The sequence below is a fragment of the Bos mutus genome, chromosome 13 (genome assembly GCF_027580195.1).
Source record: "Bos mutus isolate GX-2022 chromosome 13, NWIPB_WYAK_1.1, whole genome shotgun sequence".
Taxonomy (NCBI): Eukaryota; Metazoa; Chordata; class Mammalia; order Artiodactyla; family Bovidae; genus Bos; species Bos mutus.
The window spans coordinates 8781047-8799930 of record NC_091629.1 but is presented as its reverse complement, the minus strand read 5'-3'; the positions used below and the strand labels follow the sequence as shown (position 1 = coordinate 8799930).

The 18884-nt window shown below is 39.4% G+C and overlaps 1 protein-coding gene across 1 annotated transcript in view; it reads left to right on the top strand.

Annotated features, from left to right (window-relative positions):
- The first annotated feature begins 6129 nt into the window (after positions 1–6129).
- LOC102275284 (coiled-coil domain-containing protein 7) overlaps positions 6130–18884 on the top strand; it is a 67786-nt gene continuing 55031 nt past the window's right edge. Inside the window, exons 1-7 of the mRNA XM_070380979.1 lie at positions 6130–6328; positions 6713–6811; positions 8903–9232; positions 10917–11009; positions 16745–16828; positions 17886–17906; positions 18209–18241. Of these exons, the coding sequence (XP_070237080.1) occupies positions 8954–9232; positions 10917–11009; positions 16745–16828; positions 17886–17906; positions 18209–18241 (510 nt within the window). The 5' untranslated portion in view covers positions 6130–6328; positions 6713–6811; positions 8903–8953. The remainder of the gene's footprint in view (positions 6329–6712; positions 6812–8902; positions 9233–10916; positions 11010–16744; positions 16829–17885; positions 17907–18208; positions 18242–18884) is intronic.

The window sequence follows — 18884 nt, the reverse complement described above, 5'->3', positions numbered from 1 at the left end:
TGTACTGTCTATGAAAATCAGTTTAATTTCATGACCATGAATTGGCCCATTGTATATATGATGTGTATATACAGCAACCCCATGGACTATATAGCCCACCAGGCTCCTCTGTCCAGGGAATTTTCCAAGCAAGAATACTGAAGTGGGTTGCCATTTCCTCCTCTAGAGGATCTTCCCAATCCAGGGATCAAAACCGAATCTCTTGAGGCTCCTGCATTGGCAGGCTGATTCTTTCAACACTGTGCCACCTGTGAAGCCCCATACATATAAATTTATAGTCACTGCTTTTGTGTTTGAACATAAAGCCTTAAAGGGACATTTCTAATCTTAGTTTCAAGATAAAGTCAAAACAACTAGGGAATTAAAAATATTTTTAAACTACATATTTTTTTAAATTATCTTTACTTGGTGGAAAAATGCCTTACAGTTTTTGTGTTGTTTCCTGCCATACAACAACATGAATCAGTCATAATTATATATATATATATATATATCCTTCCCTCCTGAGCCTCCCCCCATCCAACCCCTCTAGGTCATCACAGAGCTCCAAGCTGGGCTCCTTATGTTAATTAGTGATGTCCCACTCTCTACCTATTTTATACATGGTAGTGTATATATGTCAATGATACTTTCTCAGTTTGTTCCACCTTCACCTTCCTCTGCTGTGTCTATAAGTCCGTTCTCTACTAGATTAATCAGTACCATTTTTCTAGATTCCATGTATATGTGCTAATATACTTGTTTGACTTACTTTACTCCGTATAAGAGGGTTCAGGTTCATCTGCCTCATTACAGTTAACTCAAATTCGTTCCTTTCAATGGCTGAGTAATATTCTGTTGTATAAATGTACCACTGCTTCTTCATCCATTCATCTGTTGATGGACATCTAGGTTGCTTTCATGTCCTGGCTGTACAACTACATATATTTAATATTCCCTAGAAGGAACTATTATAAACTAACTTTAGATCAAGCTGAACTGGCCACAGATGGAATTGAATACAATTTATTACTCAGTTAACTAAGATATATTGTATGCATAGCTTTAACTAAGGATCCAGGGACAGCATGTTCTGTTGACTAGGAATGAAACTAAAAAGAAAAAAAAAACTTCTAAATCTTAAAAAAATTATATTCACTGTGACTTTAAAATTCTCCATCAGTCTTTCATGTTTCTGCATATCTTCTCATACCTTTTTGATTTGGACTATCTTTTCAAAGATATTTGTATAGCAAATGTGTTTTAGAAATTTAACATCCCTCTTTGGGGCAGAGGGCAGATTTGTTGACTCATCATGATAGTAAAGACAATGTCTCCCACTGAAAAAAGATGAGGTTTTCAGAAAAGATGAGGGATAGGGTGGAGCGAAGCTCATGGGTGGGGCTACGAGCTGAACACTTTTAGTCATTCTACCCCACAGTCTTTGGGAAGGTGTGAGACAAGGACCCTTCTTGAGGTTCAGGGAGGTGAGTTCCCAGAGGGGGAGAAAATATAGGGCTTTCCTAAACAGGATTCCTCTCAAAGAACCCAGTTCAACTCTACAAGCATCAGCTGGCCACCACTGCTTTGTAGGAGTCAGAGATTTGGGAACGAACACAAGTGTTACTATTCTGGCTGCTGCTATTGCTATGATTAATAAACTTTCCTTTGACTCTGGCTCAGGAGTCTCATAGCTTCTGCGAGGATCTATGATACTGTGGTATGCTGACTTGTTTTCTAACGAATAAGCAAAACTGTAGACCCTTCCCAGTTGTTGGCAGTTTCAGTGACAAAGATGGAATACTAACAAGACATGACTTCCTGGAACAGGAAATATAAGAGGATCTCCACAGTCCATTTAGTCCATTTAACATGATTTGAACTCCTAGAGATCAAACCAGTCAATCCTAAAGGAAATCAACCCTGAGTATCCATTAGAAGGATTGATGCTGAGGCTGAAGCTCCAATACTTTGGCCACCTGATGCAAAGAACTGACTGACTGGAAAGGATTCTAATAGTGGGAAAGAATGAGGGCAAGAAGAGAAGCAGGTGACACAGGATGAGATGGTTGGATGGCATTATCGACTCAATGAACATGAGTTTGAGCGAACTCTGGGAGATGATGAAGGACAGGGAAGCCTGGTGTGCTGCAGTCCATGGGGTCTCAGGGAGTCGGACACGGCTTAGTGACTGAACAACAGCAACATGATTTTAAAAACAGTCCTTGGATTTAGTAACGGCTATATTATTCAATCCAGCAATAAATAATCCTCTATTCTCTCACTGAGGAAGAATTAGGGATAAGGATGTGGACCGAGCACTGGGAAGCAGGTTCAAAGACAGCTTCCTGAACAGTGACTTGATTGTTGTTTCCTTGGGATGAGGGCTAGAGGGTCCATATGATCAGCCTCACACCCATCCTGCTGCTGCTGCTGCTGCTAAGTCGCTTCAGTCGTGTCCGACTCTGTGCGACCCCAGAGACGGCAGCCCACCAGGCTCCCCCATCCCTGGGATTCTCCAGACAAGAACCAATGCTAAGATTCACCCTGGCTTAGAGGAGAGTTCTGATCCTTTTCAGACAATAATTACAGAGACACTCACCTATGCCAAATGCAAAAAGAGTGAAATTTATGTATGCTCTGAGTAGAAATCTTGCAAATTTACAGAACTTTGACTGGTTAGCTTGGGAGATAAAAGGAAGGCACACATACTATTTGTTAAGGAGTCAGATGTGTGAAAAGGAATGAATAGCTCTTCCTAGGGTGCTGTAGGGAGAAGGCAATGGCACCCCACTCCAGTACTCTTGCCTGGAAAATCCCATGGATGGCGGGGCCTGATGGGTTGCAGTCCATGGGGTCGCTAGAGTTGGACACGACTGAGCGACTTCACTTTATTTTTTCACTTTCATACATTGAAGAAGGAAATGGCAACCCACTCCAGTGTTCTTGCCTGGAGAATCCCAGGGACAGGGAAGCCTGGTGGGCTGCCGTCCATGGGGTCGCACAGAATCGGACACGACTGAAGTGACTTAGCAGTAGCAGTAGCAGCAGGGTGCTGTAAAAGACAGTTTGGTTCAGCACTCTAGGCAGAACTATTTCTTTTCACAAACTATTTGATGGGACTAGCTTGGCCCTCTTACAGCTCAACTTCTCCTGAATTCTATCAAGCCAATCTCAGATCCTTTCAAAGATGACATTAAAAAGCCTCAAAGTTTTTTTTTTTTTTTTTTTTTTTGAAGTGGGTTTGGGTCATAAGGGCACCCTGGTCCTCTTAGTAAAAGTTCCCTAAGACAGAAAAATCCCATGAGAAGTCACAGATGAAGCACTGCATAGTATTTGGACATATATTGTCCTGCCTTTTGCCTGTATGCTCCACTATACTGGCCCTCATGGGCTGAAAGAGACATTATGGATCTTTATAAGTTTTATAAAAATCCTCTTGTCCCTCTTGCTCCTGATTGATTCTTCCAAATAAAAAGCTTGGGTGACAGTAAAGGATTATTGGAAAGATGTAGTTATAGTTCCTGGAATGGGACACATGAATTTTGTGGCAATGGAAAGACAGGGGGTAAAAAAAGCATCTGGGGAGGGAGCAACTTAAGCACTGAGAAGTAGAGGGAAATGAAGGGACATTAATATTTTTTTTGTCTTTTAGAACAACTCTAGGACTCTTCCTCACAAAGGAAAATGCCTTAGTGCATCTCTCCCAAACTAGTGCAAGTTCCTTTAATTTAACTGATTCCTGGGTTGCTGTCTATTAGACAGCTTTGACTGCAGTTTGACCGCCGTTCTCTTAATCTTACTTCTCAGTATTGGAAATAGCAGCAAATGGCCCCAGTTTCTTCACTTCCTATGGTATCTTTAAATTTCCATTTTTGTTCCTTTTCACTTTTGAGTCACTGGTTACAACTCTTTTCTGTGTTATATTATGGTTTACTTTAGGCTCAGATAGTAAAGACCCTGCCTGCAATACGGCAGACCCAGGTTCAATCCCTGGATTGTAAAGATCTCCTGGAGGAGGGAATAGCAACCCACTCCAGTATTCTTGCCTGGAGAATCCCATGGACAGAGGAGCCTGGCAGGCTACAGTCCATGGGTTTGCAAGGAGTTGGACATGACTGAACAACTAACACTTAGGTTTTAGAGTATCTGTCTTTAACTTACTACATGTATTAGTTTCTTATAGCTTCTGTTCCAAATTATTACTTGGTGTATTAAAACAAAATAATCTCTCATGAAATGTGAAATATTTCACTGGGCTAAAGTCATAGTGTTGATGGGATTACACTACCTCCAAAAGCTCTAGAAGGGAATTTGCCTCTTTCCTCTTCCAGTTCCTGGTAGCTGTTGACAATCCTTGACTTATGAACACATTGCTCCAATCTTTGCCTCGCTGGTAACATTGCATTCTTTTTTTCTATGTCAAATCTCCCTCTTCCTTTTATTTCCCCCTTGGCCGTGCCTGGCAGCATGTGGGAATCTTAGTTCCCTGAACAGGGATGGAACCCATTGTGCCCCTTGCAGTGGAAGACAGAGTCTTAACCACAGGACCATCGGGGAAGTCCCCCTCTGCCTCTTTCTCACTTGCTGACACCCAGATTATCCCAGATAATCTCCTCATGTACCTGTACAGTGATCATGTACGAATGTGAAAGTTGGGTCATAAAGAAGGCTGAGTGCCAAAGAACTGATGCTTTTGAACTGTGGTGCTGGAGAAGACTCTTGTTCCTTGGACACCAAGGAGATCAAACCAGTCAATCCTAAAGGAAATTACCCTGATTATCATTGAAAGGACTGATGCTGAAGTTCCAATTCTTTGGCCACCTGATGGGAAGCACCAAACCAACTCATTGGAGAAGACTCTTCATGCTGGGAAAGGTTGAGGGCAAGAGGAGCAGGGGGTGACAGAAGAAGAGATGGTTGGATGGCATCATAGCCTCAATGGACATGAGTTTGCGCAAACTCTGGGAGACAGACACCACCCTCCCCCAACCTGGCAACTTTTGATTGCATACTTGAATGATTTTTACCTTGTTGGGTACTGGATGTTTTAACATGCCTGTAAATATTCTTGAGCTCTTAGTCAAATTATTGAAAATATTTCACTCAGGTATTACTTTGAAGATTCATTTTTGCCAGGTCTAGGGAAGTGTTTAGTGTAAGACTAGTTTTGACCATCTCCTGAGGCAAAATTCTTATGAGTACTTAATGAGTACCCATAAATTACACGCTTCTCAGGCTGCGCTGGGAGAAGGCAATGGCGACCCACTCCAGTATTCTTGCCTGGAAAATCCCATGGGTGGAGGAGCCTGGTAGGCTGCAGTCCATGGGGTTGCCAAGAGTCCGACACGACTGAGTGACTTCACTTTCACTTTTCACTTTCATGCATTGGAGAAGGAAATGGCAAACCACTCCAGTGGTCTTACCTGGAGAATCCCAGGGATGGCGGAGCCTGGTGGGCTGCCATCTCTGGGGTCGCACAGAGTCAGACACGACTGAAGCGACTTAGCAGCAGCAGCAGCAGGCTGCGCTAGTGGTAAAGAACCCAACTGCCAATGCAGGAGATAGAAGAGATGTGGGTTCAATTCCTGAGGAAAATCCCCTGGAGGAGGGCATGGCAACCCACTTCTGTAGTCTTGCCTGGAGAATCCCCATGGACAGAGGAACCTGGCCGGCTACAGTCCGTGGGGGTCACAAAGAGTCGGACATGACTGAAGTGACTTAGCAGGCAAATCAGTTATTTCGCAACAAAACATTTAGTCTAAAACAAATAGATAAAAGCACGGCAACTGACTCCGCAACACCTCCCAGTGAAAACTTTAGCTGGTGCCAGAGGAGGGCCTGGGACTCAGGTTTTGCCAGTGAAGCCCAAGCTCTTAAAGCACCACAGAGGATGGTGTTTTAGCTCTCCAGGCCGAAAGCCTAGAAGCACCTGCGCACGTGAATCACCTGCCCATGTGAATCACCTGGAAGGAATCACCGAGGAGAGAGGGCGGGGCGGCCGAGTAGGGGACGCGGACGCCCTCGCCCATCCCCCTCCCGCAGGTGATTCTCGGCTCCCGACGCTGGCGCTGTTACTGGGGCGACAGCGCCGTGACGTGGCGTCAACGGCCGTTGGGCGACGGCTGGCGTTCGGCGCTGGTAGCTGCCGTCGCGGGTCGTCGGAACCCGCCCTTTCCTTTCAGCACAAATGTCCATTTGTAAAACAGCAGGGCTGGAGTCTGCAGGATTTGCAGGCTTCAGTCCTGCAGCAAGTGCGGGAGGCTCAGAATTTCCAACGTGTTCACCTTAGAGCCAGCCACGGCAGCGCCAGCCCACCCAGTAGCCTGAGTGCCCGCAGCGTCAGCAGGTACACCGAGGGGGTGAGCTACCTCCCTCGTCCTCACCAAGCGTTTCCACTGGTTTCTCTGGCAGAAGCAGCCTTGTTTTTCTCTCCGCTTTCTTATCTTGATGCAGACTTTAAGGCCAGTCGTCCGTGTACCCACATTTTCTATAATGTCCCCTCGCTCCCCCTTTTCTATAATGTTTCTTTAAAATGCTTGAAATGGTATCAAGCGAATCCTTGAAGGAACACTGTACATTTGTCTTCGTGGTGAAAAGTGACTGGTTGTTGTTCAGTTGCTCAGTGAGTCTGACTCTGTGTGACCCCGTGGGCTGTAGCCCGCCAGGCTCCTGTTGTCCATGGGATTCTCCAGGCAAGAATACGGGAGTGGGTTTTTTTGTCCTCCTCCAGGGGATCTTCCAGACCAGGGATCAGACCCGCATCTCCTTCATAGGCAGTCGGTTTCTTTACCACTGAACCAGCGTGCCGGTAACCTTGGGTCAATTTCTGGTGAGTCAGAATCAACCTCCTGGCACTGTTAGGAGGGTTAAATGGAACGGAGGTGTAAAATTCTAAGTATTTTTTTGTAAGTATTCACCACACGTAACTTTTTAAAAATTGTGGTGTGCTTGATGGAGTGGTTTGTTAGGTTAATTACTAGCACCTGGTGAATTTTCCATCCTTTTCTGTTGATTTCTTAAAGTAGCCCATTATCTCTGCATTCCCATCTTCTATCTTAGATAAACTTGCTCTGTTCCCTCCTCTAAAGTGCGTTGGCCCATTTGTGCCTTAAAACCCTTTTCTTTTTGTTTACGCAAGGACTTCTTCACAGCAATTCCCTCTCTCTCAATCATACTTTTTTCTTTCTATTGAATCATTTCAATCAGCAAATTAGTTTCCTAGGACTGTGGTACCAAAGTGCCACAAATAAGGTGACTTAAAACAATTTATTTTTAAAATTTATTTGGTTGTGTGGGGTGTTAGTTGTGGCAGGTGGGATCTTTAGTTGCTGCAGGGAGTATTTTTCATTTCATCATGCAAACTCTAGTTCTCTGACCAGGGATTGGGGAGCACAGAGTCTTAACTACTTGGGCCACCTGGGAAGTCCCTGAAACAGTTTATTGTGAGAGAAATTTATTATTTCATCATTCTGGAGCCTGAGTCTGAAATCAAGATATTGGCAGGGCTGTGGTCCGCCTGAAAGTTCTAGGGAAGAATCCTCTCTTGCTTCTTTTCAGCTTCTGGTAGATGCTGGCAATCCTTAATATTCCATGGCTTATGGCTGCACCCCTCCAATCTCTGCCCTTGTCATTTCATAGCTTTCTTCCTTTTATGTCTATGCACAAGTGTCTTTACCTTCCTTTCTTATAGTAACACCAGTCAATGGGTTTAGGGCCCACCCTAATCCAATATGATTTAATTTTAACTTGATCATATCTACAAAGACTTTTCAAATATGATCATATTCCCAGGTATCAAGGGTTAGGACTTGAACATGTGTTTTTAGAGGACATACTTCAGATTACAACAGTGGGACTAATCTAGGTGTGGAGTGCTTGAGACAACAGGGAACCAATGCTATTTCATCTTAATTATGCCAGTCTATCAGACAATTCCCAGGGTCAAGCACATGCTTTTAAACTGTTGGGGAGGAGGCATTGTCCTGAATGTTAATCAGCTTTGGACAAAGAGAAGTAGGAGGATGAAAGCTTAAGGCCTGCCGGTCTTACTTCCTTATTTAGTCCGTCATGACTTTGGTGCTGCCCTCATATTGCTCAGCTGAAAGGCTATTACTTTCTGTGGAAATAATAATATGCATAAAAGGCATGTGTTAGCTCAAGAATGGGGGAAAGGTAAAAATAAAATTTTAAAGTTTTCTAAATACATTCTTTCACTGTTGCCACTGTCTTCTTCCTGCCTTTCAGCACCTGTCCTAAATGCCCACTCATAAATCACACGTCTGGGGGGTTTTCACGGGTTTTAGTTGTTGCTGTTAGGAATGTTTCCCTCTCCATTTTGTAATTTCTCCAGAGTTGATTTTAGGATTCACCATCTTCATGTCAGTTGATAATCCTGCTATCCTTTTTGTTTCTTTAAAATTTTTTTTGTTTTGTATTGAAGTATAATTGATTTATAATGTTAATTTCAGAAAGTTAGCACTTAGTTGGCAAATTGAGTTAGTGTGTACATATATATCTATATTTTTTCAAGTTCTTTTCCCATTTAGGTTATTACAGAGTATTGAGTAGAGGTCCCCATGCTATACAGTAGGTCCTTGTTATTTATTTTAAATATAGTAGTGTATACATGCCAATCCTAAGCTCCAGATTTATCTGTTCCCCCAACCTTTACCTTTTAGTAACCAGAAGTTTGTTTTCTAATTCTGTGATTTTGTTTCTGTCTTGTAAATAAGTTCATTTGTATCTTTTTTTTTTTTTTAAAGATTCTGCAGATAAGTGATATCATGTGGTTTTTGTCTCTGTCTGACTTACTTCAGTTAGTATGATAATCACCATGTCCATTCATGTTGCAAGTGGCATTATTTCATTATTTTTAATCTTCCATTATCTTTAATCTGAAATCTTAATGTTTTATTCACAGGGAGGAATACAGATTTTTCATCTATAATTCAGAAGCTAAGTAAATAACAAAATGAAGCCAGTAAAGCATCTGTTGACCTCTAGTAGTAAATTGGTAAACGTTCCAGAATTAACATTTAAAAAAGGACTATTTAATTCACCATTGTCACCTAAACCAAAGGAAAAACATAGTGCAAAAGTAGTACGTGATAAACTTGAACCGATGGTCTTAAAATCTCCACCAACAGGAGAATCCATTGTAAGGTATGCTTTGCCCATTCCATCAAGTAAGACAAAGGAGTTAATAGCAGAAGATGAATTGATCAGGAAAATTACCAAACATCTGAAGATGGTAAGATACTTGTTGATGCTTGATCCCCATAACCATTTCCAGGTTTATTGATTTCCTGAGAAGACACACTGGACTCAGCATATGGTCATATTGATAGCTAAGATATAGTGAAAGAAAAGCAAAATCAGCAAAAGGAAAAGGCACATGGGATGAAGTCTGGAGGAAACCAGGTCCAAGCTTCCTAGATTTCTTTACCTTTGGAGTCACACAGGACATGCTCAATTCCCCCAACAGCAAATTGTGGCAACACATGTGAAATGTATACCAGAAGAATTTATTAGAGACTCAATGCCCAGTGTTTCATTGGAGGTTGGTCATCTTGGTACTCTCTGCCTTTTTGTTGTTCACTAGCTCAGTTGTATCAGATTCTTTGTGAATCCGTGGACTGCAGCACACCAGGCTTCTTTGTCCTTCACTGTCTCCCAAAGTTTGCTCAAACTCATGTCCATTGAATCAGTATGCCATCCAACCATCTCATCCTCTGTTGCCCCCTTCTCCTCCTTCCCTCAATCTTTCCCAACATGAAGAATCTTTTCCAATGAGTTGGCGCTTCCCATCAGGTGGCCTAAGTATTGGTGCTTCAGCATCAGTCCTTTCAATGATTATTCAGGGTTGATTTCCTTTAGGATTGACTGGTTTGAACTCCTTGTTGTTCAAGGGACTCTCAAGAATCTTCTCCAGCACCATAATTTGAAGGCATCAATTCTTCAGTGCTCAGCCTTCTTTATGGTCTAACTCTTACATCTGCACCTGACTACTGGAAAAGGCATAGTTTTGACTATACAAACCTTTGTGGGCAAAGTGATGTCTCTGCTTTTTAATACACTGTCTAGGTTTGTCATAGACAAAGAACAAGCATCTTTTGATTTCGTGACTGCATGTACCAAAATTCCATACTCCCCGAAGGAAAGCAGGTGTTCAGCATAAATCATACAGTTTGTACAGTGAATTTAGGGACAGTGAGCCATTATCATCAGTCAGCAAACAGTGGGGATCCTCCTGAAATACAGGTTCTGAGACATAAGCAGATCTTTCTAAGAATAGGCCTTTCTAAGTTTCATGCTTGCTCTGTTAGCTCTTCTCTGCGCTTTAGAAACTCAAGTTCTCAGTGATGGAGGGGGGGAAATCTCCTTTTCTCTGAGTTTCTTTTTTGCACATTGATCCAGAATTGAGTTGTACATGCACCCAATACCAAGTGAGAACAGTGAGGGATAGCACAAATATACAAAAAGTATAGTTTATCAAACTTCCAAAGTACAAGTTTGCTCAAAGTTCAAAGGGTTAGCTCAGAGAATTTCCTTTAAAAACATATTGCTTTGTGGTCTCCATCTCTCTAGTTTTCCTCGTCTCTTCAAGGAAGAAAAGAAAGTCAAGTCAGATTTTGAGGTGGTGAGTAGAGTTGAGGCTTCAGCTGTTCATAGACTCTTCCTTCAATGCGGAAATGGAAGAGTCATAGGGCCTGCCTTCATTGAGAGGCATCAAGGACTATTGCTTATACTGCTTCTTCAGGATGATGTGAGGTGGGGCATGAGATGGAAAATTTAAGTGTATGGCACTGGCAGAAATAAGTCTTACTGCTAAAATGATTCTGACATGGTTGATTAAGTACATTTTTATGTTTAATGTATTAATAAATACAATTTTTACACTGTAAGTACATAATTCACTTTGATTTTTCTTATAGGTGGTTTCCAGTTTGGAAGAAACCTATGGATATGGCACTCAAAATGGAGAAAAAGCAGTTGTGAAGCCTGAACATGAAGAATTAAACTTTTCTGTAAGTGTATGTAATGCTAATGTAGAGACATTAATGCTGTAAAGGGCTAAGATTTTCTTTTAGAATCTATATATGTTTTCTGAATTCACCATCCATGAAAATGATCATCTTAGGAAACCTGAAAGTACTGTACTGATTTTTTCCATCCTCTGCCAAATACTTATCTTAAAGTTTAAGTAAGGCATATCTGTATCTTGAGCTTACTTTTGATGCTAATGAATCTCCTGCTTAATATTTAAGCTTTGGTTGGAGTTGATTTGCAAATGTGTAGTCTTTATTGGGTTAAGAAATTATTTTTCTATTTTTTGGTTTGCTAAATAAAAGAATCCCAAACATTGAAGTGATTATTGAATTTTAACAAATATCTTCATTGTATATATTGAAATGATGTAACTATTAAAGTGATTATATTTTATAATTAATTTTGTTAGTTAGGGATTTGGGTTTGGCTTCATGTAATAAAATAACTATGTTGGATATTTCAAACCCAACGATTGTGTTGGGTCTTTCAAACACAGTATGTTTCTTGGTTTATTTGATTTCTTTTTCTTGTTTGATTTATTTTTTCAGCATTCTGTAATTTTCATCATACAGATCTGGTATATTTTTCTTTAGATTTATACATTAATATCATGCTACTTGGAATGACTTTTAATGGCATTGTGTTTTTTATTTTTTTCCCTTGTTATTAGTATATAAAAATATGAGTGATTTTCATGTGTTGATCTTATATCTTACCAACTTGCTCAATGTACTGTTTTTCATTCTAGGATCTTTCTATAGATACTTCGGGGTTTTGTACCTAAGCAATTATGTCATCTTAAAATAAGGACAGTTTTACTTCTTACTGTCCAATCTGAATGTTTTTATTTCCTCCTTTTTCTGTCTCTTTTTGGCCATGCTATATAGCATGCAGGCTCTTAGTTCCCCCACCAGGAATCGAACCCACATCCATTCATTGCTCGGCAGATTCTTAACCACCAGGGAAGTCCCGATTCCCACTTTCTAAAGAGTTTTTTTTTTTAATCATAACTAGATGTTGAATTTTATCAGAAATGTTTTCTGCATCTGTTGAGATTATCATATGCTTTTTATTCTTAAGGTGTATCACATTGATTGCAGATATTGAAAAACCCTTGCATCCCTCAGATAAATCCCACTTGATCTTATTTTATGGTCCTTGTAACGTACTGTTGGAGTAGGGTTTGCTAGTATTTTGAGGATTTTTTCATCTATGTTTATCAGTGATAGTGTCCTATAATTTTCATTTTCATGGTGTGTCTGATTTTTGTATCAGAGTGACAATGGCCTTGGAAATGAACAGAGATCATTCTGTCGTTTTTGAGATTGCATCCAAGTACTGCATTTCAGACTCTCTTGTTGACCATGATGGCTATTCCATTTCTTCTAAGGGATTCCAGCCCACAGTAGTAGATATAAGGGTCATCTGAGTTAAATTCACCCATTCTAGTCCATTTTAGTTTGCTCATTCCTAGAATGTCAACGTTTACTCTTGCCATCTCCTGTTTGACCACTTCCAATTTGCCTTGATTCATGGACCTAACATTCCAGGTTCCTATGCAATATTGCTCTTTACAGCATCAGACCTTGCTTCTATCACCAGTCACATCCACAACTGGGTATTGTTTTTGCTTTGGCTCCATCCCTTCATTCTTTTTGGAGTTATTTCTCCACTGATCTCCAGTAGCATATTGGGCACCTACTGACCTGGGGAGTTCCTCTTTCAGTATCCTATCATTTTGCCTTTTCATACTGTTCATCGGGTTCTCAAGGCAAGAATACTGAAGTGGTTTGCCATTCCCTTCTCCAGTGGACCACATCCTGTCAGATCTCTCCACCATGACTCTCCCATCTTGGGTGGCCCCACACAGTATGGATTAGTTTCATTGAGTTAGACAAGGCTGTGGTCCATGTGATTAGATTGACTAGTGTGTCTGCCCTCTGATGCCCTCTTGCAACACCTACCATCTTAGTTGGGTTTCTTTTACCTTGAACGTGGGGTATCTCTTCACGGCTGCTCCATCAAAGCGCAGCTGCTGCCTCTTACCTTGGACGAGGGGTATCTCCTGACGGCCGCTCCTCCAGACCTTGAACGTGGAGTAGCTCCTCTCAGGCCTCCTGCTCCCGCGCAGCCACCACTCCTTGGATGTTCAGCAATACGTGAACCGTGAACTTCCAGATGTTCAAGCTGGTTTTAGGAAAGGCAGAGGAACCAGAGATCAAATTGCCAACATCTGCTGGATCATGGAAAAAGCAAGAGAGTTCCAGAAAAACATCTATTTCTGCTTTATTGACTATGCCAAAGCCTTTGACTGTGTAGATCACAATAAACTGTGGAAAATTCTGAAAGAGATGGGAATACCAGACCACCTGACCTGCCTCTTGAGAAACCTATATGCAGGTCAGGAAGCAACAGTTAGAACTGGACATGGAACAACAGACTGGTTCCAAATAGGAAAAGGAGTACGTCAAGACTGTATATTGTCATCCTGCTTATTTAACTTCTCTGCAGAGTACATCGTGAGAAATACTGGGCTGGAAGAAGCACAAGCTGGAATCAAGATTGCCAGGAGAAATATCAATAACCTCAGATATGCAAATGACACCACCCTTATGGCAGAAAGTGAAGAGGAACTAAAAAGCCTCTTGATGAAAGTGAAAGTGGAGAGTGAAAAAGTTGGCTTAAAGCTCAACATTCAGAAAACAAAGATCATGGCATCTGGTCCCATCACTTCCTGGGAAATAGATGGGGAAACAGTGGAAACAGTGTCAGACTTTATTTTTTTGGGCTCCCAAATCACTGCAAATGGTGATTGCAGCCATGAAATTAAAAGACATTTACTCCTTGGAAGGAAAGTTATGACCAACCTAGATAGCACATTGAAAAGCAGAGACATTACTTTGCCAACAAAGGTCCGTCTAGTCAAGGCTATGGTTTTTCCAGTGGTCATGTATGGATGTGTGAGTTGGACTGTGAAGAAAGCTGAGTGCCGAAGAATTGATGCTTTTGAACTATGGTGTTGGAGAAGACTCTTGAGAGTCCCTTGGACTGCAAGGAGATCCAACCAGTCCATTCTAAAGGAGATCAGTCCTGGATGTTCATTGGAAGGACTGATGCTAAAGCTGAAACTCCAGTACTTTGGCCACCTGATGCGAAGAGTTGACTCATTGGAAAAGACTCTGATGCTGGGAGGGATTGGGGGCAGGAGGAGAAGGGGACGACAGAGGATGAGATGGCTGGATGGCATCACCGACTCAATGGACATGAGTTTGAGTGAACTCCGGGAATTGGTGATGGGCAGGGAGGCCTGGCGTGCTGCGATTCATGGGGTCGCAAAGAGTTGGACACAACTGAGCGACTGAACTGAACTGAACTGATGATGGCCTAATAGCATGAGTTTGGAAGTGTTGTTTCCTCTACAGTTTTTGGGAATATTTTCAGAAGGATAGGTGTTAATTCTTCTCTAAATATTTGGTAGAATTCCCCTGTGAAGTCATCTGATCCTGGACTTCTGCTTATTGGGAGTTTTAAAATTGCGCTTTCAATTTCATTTCTGATAATTGTTCGTATTTTCTATTTGTTTTTGTTTTCTTTGAGGTTGTCCATTTTATTGGCCTATAGTTGCTCATGGTAGTCTAATAATCTTTTGTATTTCTATGATTTGGTTGTAACTTTTGCTTTTTCACTTCTAATTTTATTGATTGGTGTTCTCTCCCTTCTTTTCTTGATGACTCTTGCTAAAAGTTTATCAATTTTGTTTAATTTTTCAAAGAACTAGCTTTTAGTTTCATTGGTCTTTTCTATTTTTTTTCTTTTAGTCTGTAATTTATTTCAGCTCTGATTCTTTACGATTTCTTTTATTCTACTAACCTGGGGTTTCATTTGTTCTTTGTAATTGTTTTAGGTATAAGTTAGGTTGTTTAAGATTTTTCTCCTTGCCAGACATAAGCTTGTATTGCTATAAACTTCCCTCTATAGAACTGCTTTAGCTGCATTCCATAGTTTTTGGGTCATAATGTTCTCATTTTCATTTGTCTCTGGGTATTTTTTTATTTCATCTTTGATTTCTTCAGTGAACCATTGGTTGTTTAGTAGCATAATGTTTGGCCTCCATGTACTTGTGTTTTTTGCAGGTTTTTTTTCCTTGTAATTGATTTCTGGCATCACAGCGTCAGACAGTTTGCTTGATATGATTTCAATTTTCTTATATTTAGTGAGGCTTACTTTGTGGCCCAGCATGTGTCCTGGATAATTTCCATGTATACTTGAAAAAGAATGTTTATCTTGATCAAATTGATCTTCATCTTCTATTTGTGACCTGAATATAGGTGGGAGGAAATCCCCAAGTATTCAGATGGTCTCATTTTCTATTGGTGAATAATTCTGGTTAATTCATTTTACCACTCTCCTGAATGACTATTTTCCCCCTCTGTCTCCTATATGACTATCAGTTTTTACCATGATAAAAAAAAGTATGAACTTGAGTGTGTTTAAAATGTAATGTTGAGGGAACATATTCCTCTTGGAGAATATTCTGTTGAGAATGTTATAACTGTGTATAAGCATCTGAGATTTTTAAAAAATCTTTGGTCAATTGTCTGATTTACACATCATTGCTCTACTGAACGGAGAAGGCAATGGCACCCCACTCCAGTACTCTTAATAAGCTCCAGGTACTACTGTACATTTGGAGAAGGCGATGGCACCCCACTCCAGTACTCTTGCCTGGAAACTCCCATGGACAGAGGAGCCTTGTGGGCTGCAGTCCATGGGGTCGCCAAGAGTCGGACACAACTGAGCGACTTCCCTTTCACTTTTCACTTTCATGCATTGGAGAAGGAAATGGCAACCCACTCCAGTGTTCTTGCCTGGAGAATCCCAGGGATGGTGGAGCCTGGTGGGCTGCTGTCTATGGGGTTGCACAGAGTTAGACATGACTGAAGTGACTTAGCAGCAGCAGCTCTACTAAAAGTGATTCAGTCATTGTGACATTTTAATATGTAACTTTTTCTTCAAAAATTTCTATTGCTCATTAAATGAGGATGAAAGACTATACCTCTTGGTAAGTATGCTTATAAATCAGAAGTCATAGTCAACATTCATTTCTAACACAAAGCATTACTATAATGCATATTTAAGTGTATATTTTGTTTTTATATATTTTATATTTTTGTATAGTTTGTATATTTTAAATTTTTTTTTGTCGCTCAGTCGTGTCCGACTCTTTGCGACCCCATGGACACCAGGCTCCTCCATCCATGGGATTTTCTAGGCAAGAGTACTGGAGTGGGTTGCCATTTCCTTCTCCAGGGAATCTTCCCGACCCAGGGATAGAACCCAGGTATCCCGCATTGTAGACAGATGCTTTACCGTCTGAGCCACCAGGGAAGTCCTATATTTTGTTTTTGGCTACCTGCAAATTTCAGGAGTCTGAAGGCTGGAATGCCTGATATTCTGCATCTGTGTAAAGGAGAATGTAAGAAAAGACATAGTTGGGTATATGTCATTATTGAACCACTTCTCAGAATGTACTTTCTTTCCAGGAGAATTTGCTAGTGTAGTGAACATGGTTTCCTATCTTGATGCATTTCAAGGGACATAATTTACACATACAAAGCTATTTTAAAAAATAGTTAAGTATACTGAAATACAGATGGATATGCATATGAATTCTGAAATAAAAGTAACTGTGTTTTGCTGCTTTTTTCATAAGGTTGGGGATGATCTGACTTCATTCTTAATATGTTGTTCACAATTTGCAACTCAGTTAGAAGCAGCAGCTAAGGAAGAACATAATGTATGTATTCTATGTAAACTGCCAAGTATGTTACTTAATATTTTAATCATAAGTTTAAAATGATAAAACAATATAAACTGATAATTACTAATTAAATTATTGTTATTAGTAACATTTTAGTAAAAAAATACTTAGTTATATTTGCTGTTTGATGTTAAATATGACTATCCAGTCAGCAATATTAGTCTAGGTATGGTGCCTTAAGTTGTTATAAAAGGCATTGGAAAGCATTATTTATCATCATAGGCATTTATTTCTGTGAATTTTCCTTTATTTATAGCATTGAATGGGTCATTAGTATTTTCATATGTAGTATTTACATTTTATTGTTTTTAAAGTGAGTACGGACTGCCAGGAAATTCCCTATGCTTATTCTGATTTCTTTCAGTTAAGCAACTTTTCTTCCTGCCTGAATGTTTGTAATAAAATTTTTCTTTAATAAGTTTTACTTGGTTGTGATTGAGTTTGGTTGTTTTTGTGGCAAAGGTTATCAGTTTAGCATTACATTTTGAAAGTGGTAAATATTGGTATTTTAGACTGTGTGATGGGTTTTGTGTATTCATTTTCTCTCAATCTCCAAAACTAGTTCTTTGCATTTTCCATTAAAAAAAACAAGTAGTAGTGTAATATTTTATATCTTGATTCTTAGATCTTTTAGTATAGCAAAGTTATATTTAAAAAATAATAATGATAATGCTTTTCATTATTGTACTATCTGCTCCGTGGAAAAAATAGTGCTTTTCTGAGAGGAATTTAAATTTTCTTTTCTTACCTATATTAAGAAAATACATGAAATCATAAATGTGAATTGAGTTTTTTTAATATAGATCTATTAAGGATGGAAAATTCTTTTTTTCCTAGAACTAAATTGTCTTGGCAAGATATACTAAAAACCATCTGTAAATATAAAATTGTTGTGATTTGGATTATAGATTTATAGGTGTATTTTAGTAACTAGTATATTTTGGTGATTAAAAATTTCAAGAGACTTGAATTAGATATTTTATGTTGTAAGAATTTTATTTTTAAGTGTTTTAATTAAAACTTTATTTTCCAGATTTTGGAATCTCTTTTTAAGGTATGTTCAATATATTGCTTACTATAATTTAATACAGAAATGCATATAAATGAAAAAGTTTTCTAAGTTTTGAAGAAATGAAAAACAAAAGCTCCCAAACTTGCTACTATATATATTTAAAAATTTTATGTTTCAGTTTTATGTGGCATTAGCTCCATTCTGAACACTAGGATAAAATGATATTTGATGTAGGGCTAATATTTGATACATAGACACACACATACACATAGACATACGGACTCATTTATTTCACTGCAGAAATTAAGTTGTCAATATTTCTTTTTGTTTTCTTTTTTAAAAAGTGGTTTCAGCGACAGGTCAATCAGATGGAAGAGGTAAGCATAGCATTTCTTATTAATTAAATATTTTGTCTCATTTGAAAACCAATTTGAAGTATAAATTTAAGAATTTTAATAACCATTGGTTATAATCTTTTGACTTAGAAAGAGGAGGAATAAATAGGTAGAATAAAATGTTTTTTAGTGATTTATACACAATATTCCTGTATTGTCTGGCTTACTTTGAATTTGACTCATTCTTCTAAAATTGAAATGGAATTTTAACTTATTTTTTCCATAATTTACTAAAATAGTAAATAAGTGACACGAGGCCTTATCAACTTAAAGATTTCTCCTGTGTAAAAATTCATAGTATGATATATGCTTATTCATAAAATTTTGTATTTGTTTTTCTTTAAATTTAATGTTACTTTAATGATTTTTTAATACTTTCATTTTCACATTTTTGCCACCAGTTTGAGGAATGCTGGTCCCTATCCTTATGGGCTTTAAATTCCACTTTGAAAAAGATTTTATATATGTTATTAATACAGCAGAATGATTTCCTGGGTAGCTTTAGGGAGTTAGAGAATTATACTAGTTCTACCTTGGCTGTGTTTATTGTTTAGTCCAATTAAAGTTCTGAGAGAAGATGCCTGTGGGGAATGTACCATACCAGGGACCTGCCAGAAAGCCATCC